We start from the raw sequence: 11,546 nt of genomic DNA on the forward strand, positions 1-11,546 counted from the left end.
CACGTGTAACCATCAGCCAATCAGAGCTCTCCACATGAGCCTACGTCATTCCACGTCTCTACAAAGCAGCGGTGTGGGTCCTGATTAGAGGTGTCCAAGCTAATGCCTGGTTACAATATTCCGCACTGTAGCCAATATAGCGTCAGACTCCGCCCTCTAGTTATAGTGAAGCTGTTACTATTCTAATACAGTAACCGCGTATCTATTATTTCAGGGCTTGCTTCTGTCACTCAGCGTTACATTATATTGTACAAGAGCCTAAACTTCTCAGCTGCTGAGAGTACCAATATGGCTGCCGGAGGCTTCATCAGCGCTGCTTCTCTATAGAAGTTCTAGCATGGCTGCCAGTGTCAGCTTATCTTTTCCCCAGGTAATGATTTACCTGTCATTACGCCATGTCAGCTGTCAGAGCGGCGTCATGCCGGCTGGACTTCTCTCTCATTGATGTCCTCTCTCCGTGTGTGCTCTTCCGGCAGTGCAGCGGGCAGCCCCAGCCGGGGTCCTTCCGAGGTGTGGGTACGCTGTGAGTGTATGAGGTCCCCGGCGGCAGACAGAGATGTGCGGCTGGAGGTGCCGGTGACAGCTGGAGGAGACATGGACGGAGGGGGAGTGCTCGGCCACGGGGGGCTGAGGCTCCTGGCCTGCTTTCTGGGGGTGTTTGTCTGTTACTTCTACTACGGGATCCTGCAGGAGACAATGTAAGTGTGCGAGTGTATTATAGAGCTACACTATAACTGTACAGACGTGTACTGCAGCCTCATGTATCTAATGTGTCATGTGACTGTATCTCAGCTGTGTGGGACATATGTCATGTGGGCAATCCCCATACATACTGTACTGTATAATAGAGGGATATTATACTCCAGAGCTGCACTCACTATTCTGCTGGTGGGATCACTGTGTACATACATTACTTATCCCGTACTCATCCTGTGTTACATCCTGTATTATACTCCAGAGCTGCGCTCACTATTCTGCTGGTGGAGTCACTGTGTATATACATCACATTACTTATCCTGTACTGATCTTAAGTTACATTCTGTATTATACTCCAGAGCTGCACTCACTATTCTGCTGGTGGAGTCACTGTGTACATACATTACTTATCCCGTACTCATCCTGTGTTACATCCTGTATTGTACTCCAGAGCTGCGCTCACTATTCTGCTGGTGGAGTCACTGTGTATATACATCACATTACTTATCCTGTACTGATCTTAAGTTACATTCTGTATTATACTCCAGAGCTGCACTCACTATTCTGCTGGTGGAGTCACTGTGTACATACATTACTTATCCCGTACTCATCCTGTGTTACATTCTGTATTGTACTCCAGAGCTGCACTCACTATTCTGCTGGTGGGGTCACTGTGTACATACATTACATTACTGATCCTGGAGTATAATACAGGATATAACTCAGGTTCAGTAATGTAATGTATGTACACAGTGACCCAACAGCAGAATAGTGAGTGCAGCTCTGGAGTATAATACAGGATGTAACTTAGGATCAGTAATGTAATGTATGTACACAGTGACCCCCACCAGCAGAATAGTGAGCACAGCTCTGGAGAATAACTCAGGGTGTAACTCAGGATCAGTACAGGATAAGTAATGTACTGTAGGTACATGGGGACACCACCAGCAGAATAGTGAGTGCAGCTCTGAAGTATAATACAGGATGTTACTCAGGATCAGTACAGGATAAGTAATGTAATGTGTGTACACAGTGATCCCACCAGCAGAATAGTGAGTGCAGCTCTTGAGTATAACACAGGATGTAACTCAGGATCAGTAATGTAATGTATGTACACAGTGACCCCACCAGCAGAATAGTGAGTGCAGCTCTGGAGAATAACTCAGGGTGTAACTCAGGATTAGTACAGGATAAGTAATGTACTGTAGGTACATGGGGACACCACCAGCAGAATAGGGAGTGCAGCTCTGGATTATAATACAGGATGTTACTCAGTATCAGTACAGGTTAAGTAATATAATGTATGTACACAGTGACCCCACCAGCAGTATAGTGAGTGCAGCTCTGAAGTGCAAAACTCCACTGTTATTTCCATTTTACAGAACCCGAGGGTCGTACGGCGAAGGAGAAAACAAGGAGAAGTTTCGCTTTGCGCTGTCGCTGGTGTTTGTTCAGTGTGTGGTTAATGCCATATTTGCTAAATTATGTGAGTATCATCGGTGACCGTCACCATTAGCTCTGGGGTTCTGACTAATGAAGCCACCACTCCTCCTTGTGGTGGGTGGGGTTCCCCTCATCTTCGGGTGGCTGGAGCTGAGAAGGACCAGGGTGAGGGTCACTTCTTTCGGCCATATCTAGCGCTCTGTTGGGGGTGACAGCACTGGGACCCCTACTAACAGAAACCTTTGACATGTCAGAAGACTAATGGGGCTACATGAGATTACAAAGAAGAGTCCCCCCACCCTGGCCCTAAAACAACAAATCAGATTGAGCTGTAATACCTAATGCAGCCCAAGGGCAGGGGGGGGCGCTGTGTAGTACTTGTACATTGACTTCTATTGTGCTGTTTTGTAGTGATTCGATTCTTTGACGCTAAAGCCAAACCTGACCGCACGCAGAATTGGCTCTATGCCGCCTGTTCCCTCTCCTACCTGGGGGCCATGGTGTCCAGCAATTCAGCACTCCAGTATGTGAACTACCCCACACAGGTGAGTTATGCCTATACATTTATCCACATAGCAAAACTACAACTCCCATCATGCCTGGACAGCCTTTGGCATGATGGGAATTGTAGTTTTGCAACAGCTGGAGGGTCGTGGGTTCCCCTTTCTTGGTTATATGTATAGACAGCTTCAGGAGCCTCTCTTATAGGTTATTGGGCATGCTGAGAGTTGTAGTTTTGCAACAGCAGGCGTCTACTGACCTTGTGGCTTCTGGCAATGATTGCTGATCATGGAGTATTATTACCACTAGGACCCAAATGATCAGACACTTATCTTTATCCTGTAGATGGGTGGTAATGGTGAGCTGGCCCTTTAAATAACAAGAGTGTAATCTTGTCGGTGATTTTTCTCTTTGACACATTTGTGACGCTCCTGCTTTGCTTTGTAGGTGTTGGGGAAATCCTGTAAGCCTATCCCAGGTAAGATGATCCGCTGTGCTGATCCCATGCAGGATAACCTTCAGTGCTCCGCAGAGCCGCACTGCTGACAATCGGCCTTTTGGGGATATGCCTGGTGTAACCCTACACCCGCTTCTTTCCTGTCGTCTCCAAGTCAATACATTCTGTGTGACCTTCTGTAGTAGACTAACCCTCTCATGCCCGCTGCTGCTATGTACTGCTACGTGTGTGTGTGTGTGTGTGTGTGTGTGTGTGTGTATATATATACACACACACTTTAGAAATGTATAAATAGATAACCTCCTCCTTTCCAGGAGGGATTACACAATGCAGAGGTTCAGAATTGTTGTCATATGGACATTGCAAGTATTTGCTAACACAGGTCAGGAAAGGTCAGATGGGTGGGTTTCAACAGCTCAGCTTGGACCCCCAACTTTGAAAATGGAACCCACCTGCTGTAGGGAAGTGTCTGCAGTTTTTCCTCTACTTGAATAACTGTCATTTCAGGGTCATTTTTCTGAAAACAATAAATATCAATAGTAGAAGCGATTTTAAGAAACTCTGTAATAGGTTTTATTTACTCAAAGAGTTTCCTTCTGTACTGAAAAAGCAGTTTTCCTAGCTCCCCCCTCACTTCAGAAGAAGCAGGATTTCTCTGTCCATTATGTTTCTATGGAGAGGGGAGGGGCTGAGGATTGAGTGAGCACGGAGCAGTCCTGCAAAGCACAACACCCTGCAATCTTCTCTCAGCGAGTTCCTAGATAAGCTCTGAGCTCTGAATCCAGCGTTTTAGGTGCCTAGACAGTCTACAAACAGCTGACCTTCATGTCTCTTCTTCCTGCTCACTCATCTCCCTCGGCCCCCTCCCCCCTCCATAGGATATAATGGGCACAGCAGAACCCGTCTTCACTTGATTTGCCTGATAAGAAGTGAGGGGGGAGGTTGGGAAATTGAAATTATAGAGTTTCTTCAAATCGCTTATGCTACTGATTTCTGCAAAAAAAAAATTAGTTACACTTTAAGTAAATGGATGTTTCCAAATTGGGCTTGGTGATATGGTCAATAAATATTTTTTTTTCTTTTTTCCACCCCTCCTACTGAAGATGTTTGTAGTAATAGAGGCATAGTAAATGAGGGGTGTAGTAGTAGATAAGGGTAGTGGGAGTAGTAGTATCAGAAGTGGTAATAGATTGGGGAGTAGTAGTACAGCAATAGTATCAGGAGTGGGAGTAGTAGTTAGTTGGTAGGCATGGTGGGGTAGGGGCAGGGCATCGCGTTGGGTCCTTACCGCTCTTCGGTGATGCCGTTCTCGGTCTCTCCTGTCCCGGCTGCTGCTGCTGCTTTTGCATGTGGGTGGCGGGATATGCTGCGTGCTGGCACCTCCTAGGTATGGGTGACAGATCTCCAGCATACGATCATGCCAGCGCAGGAGGGGGCACTCTGACCTGAAGGAGGATCAGCTTCCTCTGCAGGTCAAAAAGCTATTTTTTATTTTTTTGAAAATTCGGTGTACTATTTTCAAAGAAAATCCAATTCTCAAATTATGGTCTAGTTAATCAAATTAATTTAATTAATCGCCCTATTTTCAAATATAAAATGATGGGGGGTTTCTCTATTAGCACGCTAGCACACCATGACATGTTGCACCTTTACATCAACAAAGTTGAAAGCCAACATATACAGGCACAGTCTCTGTTAACTTCAATGGCCGGATTATAATCTGCTCGTGATTGTTGGGGGTAATTCTCCAAGTCCAGAATCATGTTCTGCTCCATGTTCATCCAGAAACATGTTCTGCTGTCATGTACAGTATACACTCAGGAAATGACCCACACATAGACACTAGCAGATTATGTTTGGGCCATTGAAGATCATAGAGCCCATGCCTGTGTACTTTGACAGGTGGCCGATGTATACATGCAGTGTATTACCATTGTGACAGCACAGTAGCCATGTGTGCGGCTGTTTCTCCCATCCTTCTGAACGCCTCCATCCGCTCCCCCTTCTCCCTGTCACAGAATGTTTTATGACCCCCAAGAGGAGCGCAGCATACAGAACAACAGGAGGAGTATCACCACGTATAGCCGTATACTCCTGTCTGTGTCTCCAGGTCCCCGGCTAATCTCCATGTCATAAAACATTTTATGACACTGTGAGCAGGCGAGGGACGCTGTACAATGTCTGCAGGCAAGAATAACACTATACGGAGTACACCGTAGCATTATAATTGTGATAAAAAATAACAAAAAGGCACACACACATGATGTCACCAGAATTCATTGATGGGTTGAAGATTGATAGAAAATAGAAAGTTACTGCTCTTGGAATGCCGTGAAACAAACAAAGAAACAAAAAAATTATACATATTAATATACATTGAAGCCAAAGCCAGGAACAGACTATAAACAGAGAAAAGATCACCTACATATTTGGTATCGCCCATTGAATAAGGATCAAATGTTATTTTGACCACATGTTATTTTCAGAGGCTGAAAAAAGAAATAACAACGTGTGTGTGTGTATCTATATGTATGTATATATAACTGCTGAAAACTTCTCTAATTATGGCTTTCTCTTCTGTCTCCCCAGTTATGCTCTTAGGAGTCACCGTCCTCCGGAAGAAATATCCCCTGACCAAGTATCTGTGTGTGCTGCTCATAGTGGTGGGAGTCGCCTTGTTCATGTACAAACCCAAGAACAGCGGCCCCAGCGAGGATGACCACGTGTTCGGCTACGGAGAGCTGCTGCTGGTACGTGTATGGTGTGCAGAAACACTGTGGAGACACCATCACGTGTTTCTCAACGTCAGTGAGTTTGCCAGACCTTCTACCTGGAAGGGTTAATCAGGCCAAGGGGGGGGGGGGGGGGGCGCTCCAGTACAGGAAACTACCATCCAACAAGCTACAGTCGAGAATGACCTGACTTTGGAACAGAGATCAGTGTTCCTAGATTCACTGACGTTGAGAAACGTGATGGTGTCTTTGCTGTGTTTTGATCAAGCATCTTCTTTTTTTTTTTTTTTTTTTTGGTACGTGTATGGTGTCACATTGATGGACCCCGAGACGGTGCTCATGGGTGAAGCTGTCATATCTTGTTCTGCCCAATGAGATGGGGATAAGCGACATCGGGCCCTATATGCTTCCATTAAAACACAGCTATTTTATTACAGAAACAGCGCCACCCTTGTCTTCAGGTTGTGTGTGGTATTAAAATTCAGCTCCATTCACTTCAAGGGAACTTAGCTGCAAAACCCAGCCTATCAGTGGCTGCGGCAGGGCAGGACACTGATTGGCTGAGCAGGATTTCTTCCCACAGTGCAGAGCACCATATGGCGGCGACACATCAGTCTCTACTCACGTTTACTCTAGGTGGCTGTCCATATGCATTATACATACGTGGCATGTCATGCTGATCTATTCCCCATGTAGCCAATATAGAGTTAATATGCCATCTCTTTCCAGTTGCTGTCTCTTACCCTGGATGGACTGACTGGAGTGTCTCAGGATCACATGCGGGCACATTACCAGACTGGCTCTAACCAGATGATGCTTCATATCAACCTCTGGTCCAGCGTATTTCTAGGAGCAGGTAAGTGAATGCATTCTCTGTATGGTGAATGAACAGGGTAGGTGATGATCGCTGGGGGGGGGTCTGACTTCAGGGAACCCCACATTTTATGGTCTATCAGCCTTGAGGCAGTGTATAGAACAACAGGCACCACATTGCCACCCCAGCCATACTGGAAATGTGTCGGCGCAGTTCTATCAATGTGTAGTACATTCGCTTTAAGTTTCTCATACTTTTTTAAATTGGGTTCTTAGCTACAGCTGTTGATGCCCTCCCATAGCTATCAACACACATCAAACACTTCAACAAAGTAGCCTGCAGTGAACACAAGCAGCCAGAAGGTGGCACAAGCGCACGCAGATTCTTCTAAATAACCTCTATGTAAGATATAATTTGTATTTGGAACCATGTACTTTATGGATTTACCTTTTAGCTCAGCCATTTGATCATATGTTTTGTCATCTAGTATTCCCTATCATTGGAGGCTTTAGCTCTTATGGGTGAGCTGTCAGGGAGGTGCTGTTTGAGGATCATTGCCTTGTCCCATTGTTCTCTTGTAGTTCACCCTTTGTCTGTGGTAGGGACCGTGCTAGGTGATCCATGATGTAATGTAAGCTTTATAGGTACATGACCTGTATGCTATACAGTGATGTGGCATTGATGGGAGTTCCTTCTTTTCAGGTATTTTGTTTACTGGAGAACTATGGGAGTTCTTGAGCTTCACTGAACGATACCCAAGTATTATCTACAACATTGTGCTCTTCAGCCTGACCAGCGCCTTGGGACAGGTAAGTTGTATTAGTTTGGGAAGCCTTTCCTGGCAACCACCTTTGACCATTTCCTCTTCTTGGATGCTAAAAATGCTGGCCAAGAGAGATTTATCAAAGTCATCCACTGACCAGTGTCCGTTGCATTCCAGAGGTGTTAAGGGGGGTTTCCAGGAATAGGAAAAGCACAGCTACTTTCTTGCAAAAAAACAGCGCCACCCCAGTCTTTAGGTTGTGTGTGGTATTACAATTCACCTTCATTTACTTTAATGGAACTGAGCTGCAAAACCCACACCCAAACTGAGGAGAAGGGTGGTACTGTTTCTGGAAGAAAGTGGAAATGTTTTTCTGAGCCTGGATAACCCCTTTAATGAGCATATGGCTTTTCAAAGGGGGTCGCCCATGGTTTGATGAAAGGGTCTGCTTCTTTTTCACACATAGTGAATGTGTCGGGTATTGCAATCTAGCCCGCTAATCTGAAAAACTGCAGTACCATGTGCAGCCTATGGACCAGGGTGGCACTGTTTCTAGCATCAACATTGACTATTGGAAAGAAAAGCATATGGGTGTATACCAGTGTCTACCAAGCGATCAGTGTATAGGGTGGGCTGTGGAAATCCAACATGGCTGATCCCCCTGGTCTGTATTCATCTATAGAGTAACTAGTCTAGTGACATCTTTGTGGTCTCATATGGCATCTATATCTCTCATATTGACCATTACTTTCCCCTCCAGACCTTTATCTTCATGACGGTGGTGTACTTTGGTCCTCTCACCTGTTCAATCATCACCACCACCCGGAAGTTCTTCACCATCTTGGCCTCTGTAATTCTGTTCTCTAATCCGATCAGTGGCTTGCAGTGGGTCGGGACCCTGTTAGTGTTTTTAGGTAAGTACCATAGTCCTGACAGGTGGGCTGTATGACTGGACTCTACCTGGGTTGTGTCAAGTTTTTTCCGATTCTATATTGTTCAGTGCTATTGATTATTGATCAAGCATTGACAACTCTTCCACCTTTGGCTCTCCAGCTGTTGCAAAACTACGACTCCCATCCTGCCCTGACAGTTGAATGGGGTTGTGGGTGGTTGCTTTGCTACAGCTGAAGAGCCAAAGGTTGTGGAGCATTGTAGTAGGGGGGTATCTGTAATTCCCTTTACTTACACTAGGTGGTAGAGTAGAGCAAAGGAACTGTAACGAAAGAACATTTTTAGCAGACCAATGGCAGGCTTCATACTAGTGTGTGGTCATGAGTTCCAAAGGCAACTACACAAAATTAGTTTTTTTGTTGTTGCTGCTAGTCCTGTTCTCACCACTTATCCTATATTGATCCCAAATTACATCCTGTATTATACTCCAAAGCTGCACTCATCCCTTTAGCTTCTCAGTAACACTTACTCAGTGTAACCCCTTCCTTCCTTGCTGTTTCTTTTCTATTTACACATCTCCTTGCAATTTATAGTAGTGCACTAGAGGCGGTTTTTTTTACTAGCACTATGATATGAAGAATGCTGAACTTACGTAGCAAGAAAATTCAATCTTTATTAAATACATATATTTAAAACAATTCATAATAAGAGAAAAAACCTAACATTAAAAAGAACGGTGGCTATCCCGGAGGTGGTTCTTAATTTATGGACTCATATTATTTGCTGCAATCCCTGACCCACAACACAAGTCGTTATTACAGATGGGTAAAGTGCAATACACAATAAATAATGCTAAACGAATGTTATATTACAATGCCAAAGTGCTAGTGCATAAAATTCATTGGATTAGCATATATCATAACATTGATTCTATAGTCCACCTATTTGTTCGTCCGGACGAAGGCAACGAAACGCGCGTCGGGGTGGTGGCGTCCCGGAGGAGCTACATAACAAACAGACCTTTAAGGTAATTTTCTTGCTGGATCCCCAGAATTTGTGGGGTAATAACAACAAATAGGTGGACTATAGAATCAATGTTATGATATATGCTAATCCAATGAATTTTATGCACTAGCACTTTGGCATTGTAATATAACATTCGTTTAGCATTATTTATTGTGCATTGCACTTTATCCATCTGTAATAACGACTTGTGTTGTGGGTCAGGGATTGCAGCAAATAATATGAGTCAATAAATTAAGAACCACCTCCGGGATAGCCACCGTTCTTTTTAATGTTAGTTTTTTTTCTCTTTTTATGAATTGTTTTAAATATATGTATTTAATAAAGATTGAATTTTCTTGCTACGTAAGTTCAGCATTCTTCTTTCTTGGTGAAAATTGTCTGTAAAGCTCTAGTAACAGCAGAATGACTGCATGCAAATAATTGACCATAGTGTATGCAATAGGATATTGCATCGAGACAGAAGTGTGCATAATTTAGCGCTATGATATGGCATAGCAGAGAGTAGTATGTGCTGAGCCTGGCCAAGTGAAGTAAGAGAAAGGAAGTCCTGTGTGAGTACTACTGGCAAGCAGCCTGGCTCTGATTGTGCCCCTTTGAAATGGAGAGATATATCTGGACACTGCGGAGGGGATTCTCAGGGACTCCATAATACCAGAGAGGTGCCTTGTCAGTATGCACATCATCAGAACAAGCTGTGTATTATATACCCAGGGAATGCTGGGAAATTTTTCACTGAAGCCTGCAGAACTGTGAACTGTTTAATACCATTTAATTTTTGCCTTTAGTTACTATGTACAGCAGCTGGTGAGCAGTGGAGTGCCAGGCTAGAGCTGACCTGATCCCGGTGATATCGCTGGTCACTGAGCCTGGCAGCAGAATCGGCCCTGTGCACTCATCATAACATTGCTGCTTAGTAATACGGGAGGCGGTTGGGTAGGAAGGTGTTGCCAGCCGGACTTGGCACGTGCAGGCCCTACTATGAGGCACAGGCACAGGCACATACTCATACTACATGACAGGATAGCTCACGCTGTGTGCCCACTCTCTTCCTGCCGCGCTCACCCTCTCTGTTTTCCACAGGTCTAGGACTGGATGCCAGATTCGGTAAAGGATCCAAGAAGCCGTCCCACTGATCCCCTTTCCCAGGAGCCTTCAGATGACGTATTCAGACCTCACTCACTCACTGTTTGTCTATATAAATATGTATGTTTTTTTTTTTGTTTTTTTTTTATTATCGGATACGTATAACTATTTTATTAATGACGGAAGGGCTGGAATTTTAAGCTGAGAGAGTGGGAGTATTAAATGCCGGAAGATGGAACACGTCTCATTACCTTTACTTTAACCATTGTGGATCCTGTGCCCAGCCAGTGGCCATCCATAGCTTGTCCCCAGTATAGCCACTTTAATAAAAGATCTGATAAATTTTACAATGCGGAGACGCCGGGCATACAGACTTCAGCTTGGCGCTGACTCCTACCATTTGCATATCTGCGGCTTCAAAGTTGGAGATTCGGGCCCTCCACAGACTTCTCCCAGCGCACATGAAAGCGGAGGGAGCAGCTGTGTAGAGCATCCCATCTGGTGCCAACAGCCCTTGGATCTCATTAATACCCAGGACTGGCACAACTAGACTGGGGACCAGTTTGGCTGCTGGCGGTGGAACACAACCAAGGACAAGAGAGATTTAGAAGAAACGAGAGCGGAAGGAATATTAATAGACAGGCTGATGTTTTTATTCTGGCTGTGATCGAGTGGCTGCCACAAAACGGGCATCGTGATGGGCACCAACAAGAAACTTTTTAATCTGCCATGTTGTACAACATGTATGATAGGGGCTTGGCACAGACTGGTAGCGTATGTGCACAACAGCAAAGTTTTAGCAAAACTGCCACCAATCAGATTCCAGCTCTTATTTATTAGAAGGTTAATGCAGCAGTCTGATTGGTTGGCATGGATAGAACCTCTTGGGTGGTGCCCATTGTAAAAACACAAAGTGGTGCCACCTGCTGAGTTTAGGCGGCTTTTTTTATACTGTAAGGCAGTGTTTCTCAAACTGCATCTGCAAAACTACAACTCCCATCATGCCCTGCCAGCTGTACGGTACCATTCCTCAACCTGAGGTTCTGCAGCTATTGACACATTACAACCCCCATGGTGTCCTGACAATGTTCCCTAACCTGTGGCTCCCCAGCCTAGTAAATTACAACTCCCAATAAAGGC

At 44.8% G+C, this 11,546-nt stretch overlaps 1 protein-coding gene across 1 annotated transcript; it reads left to right on the forward strand.

The window, feature by feature from the left end:
* The first annotated feature begins 354 nt into the window (after nt 1-354).
* On the forward strand, nt 355-10,644 carry SLC35B1 (solute carrier family 35 member B1). Its single transcript, XM_069953476.1, has 10 exons — nt 355-370; nt 477-698; nt 2,079-2,182; nt 2,551-2,684; nt 3,088-3,118; nt 5,687-5,847; nt 6,559-6,685; nt 7,346-7,452; nt 8,167-8,320; nt 10,404-10,644. Exons 2-10 carry the CDS (start codon nt 532-534, stop codon nt 10,454-10,456), a joined length of 1,038 nt encoding a protein of 345 aa, XP_069809577.1. The 5' UTR covers nt 355-370; nt 477-531; the 3' UTR covers nt 10,457-10,644.
* Nucleotides 10,645-11,546: the final 902 nt, after the last annotated feature.

The sequence above is a fragment of the Dendropsophus ebraccatus genome, chromosome 14 (assembly GCF_027789765.1).
Source record: "Dendropsophus ebraccatus isolate aDenEbr1 chromosome 14, aDenEbr1.pat, whole genome shotgun sequence".
Taxonomy (NCBI): Eukaryota; Metazoa; Chordata; class Amphibia; order Anura; family Hylidae; genus Dendropsophus; species Dendropsophus ebraccatus.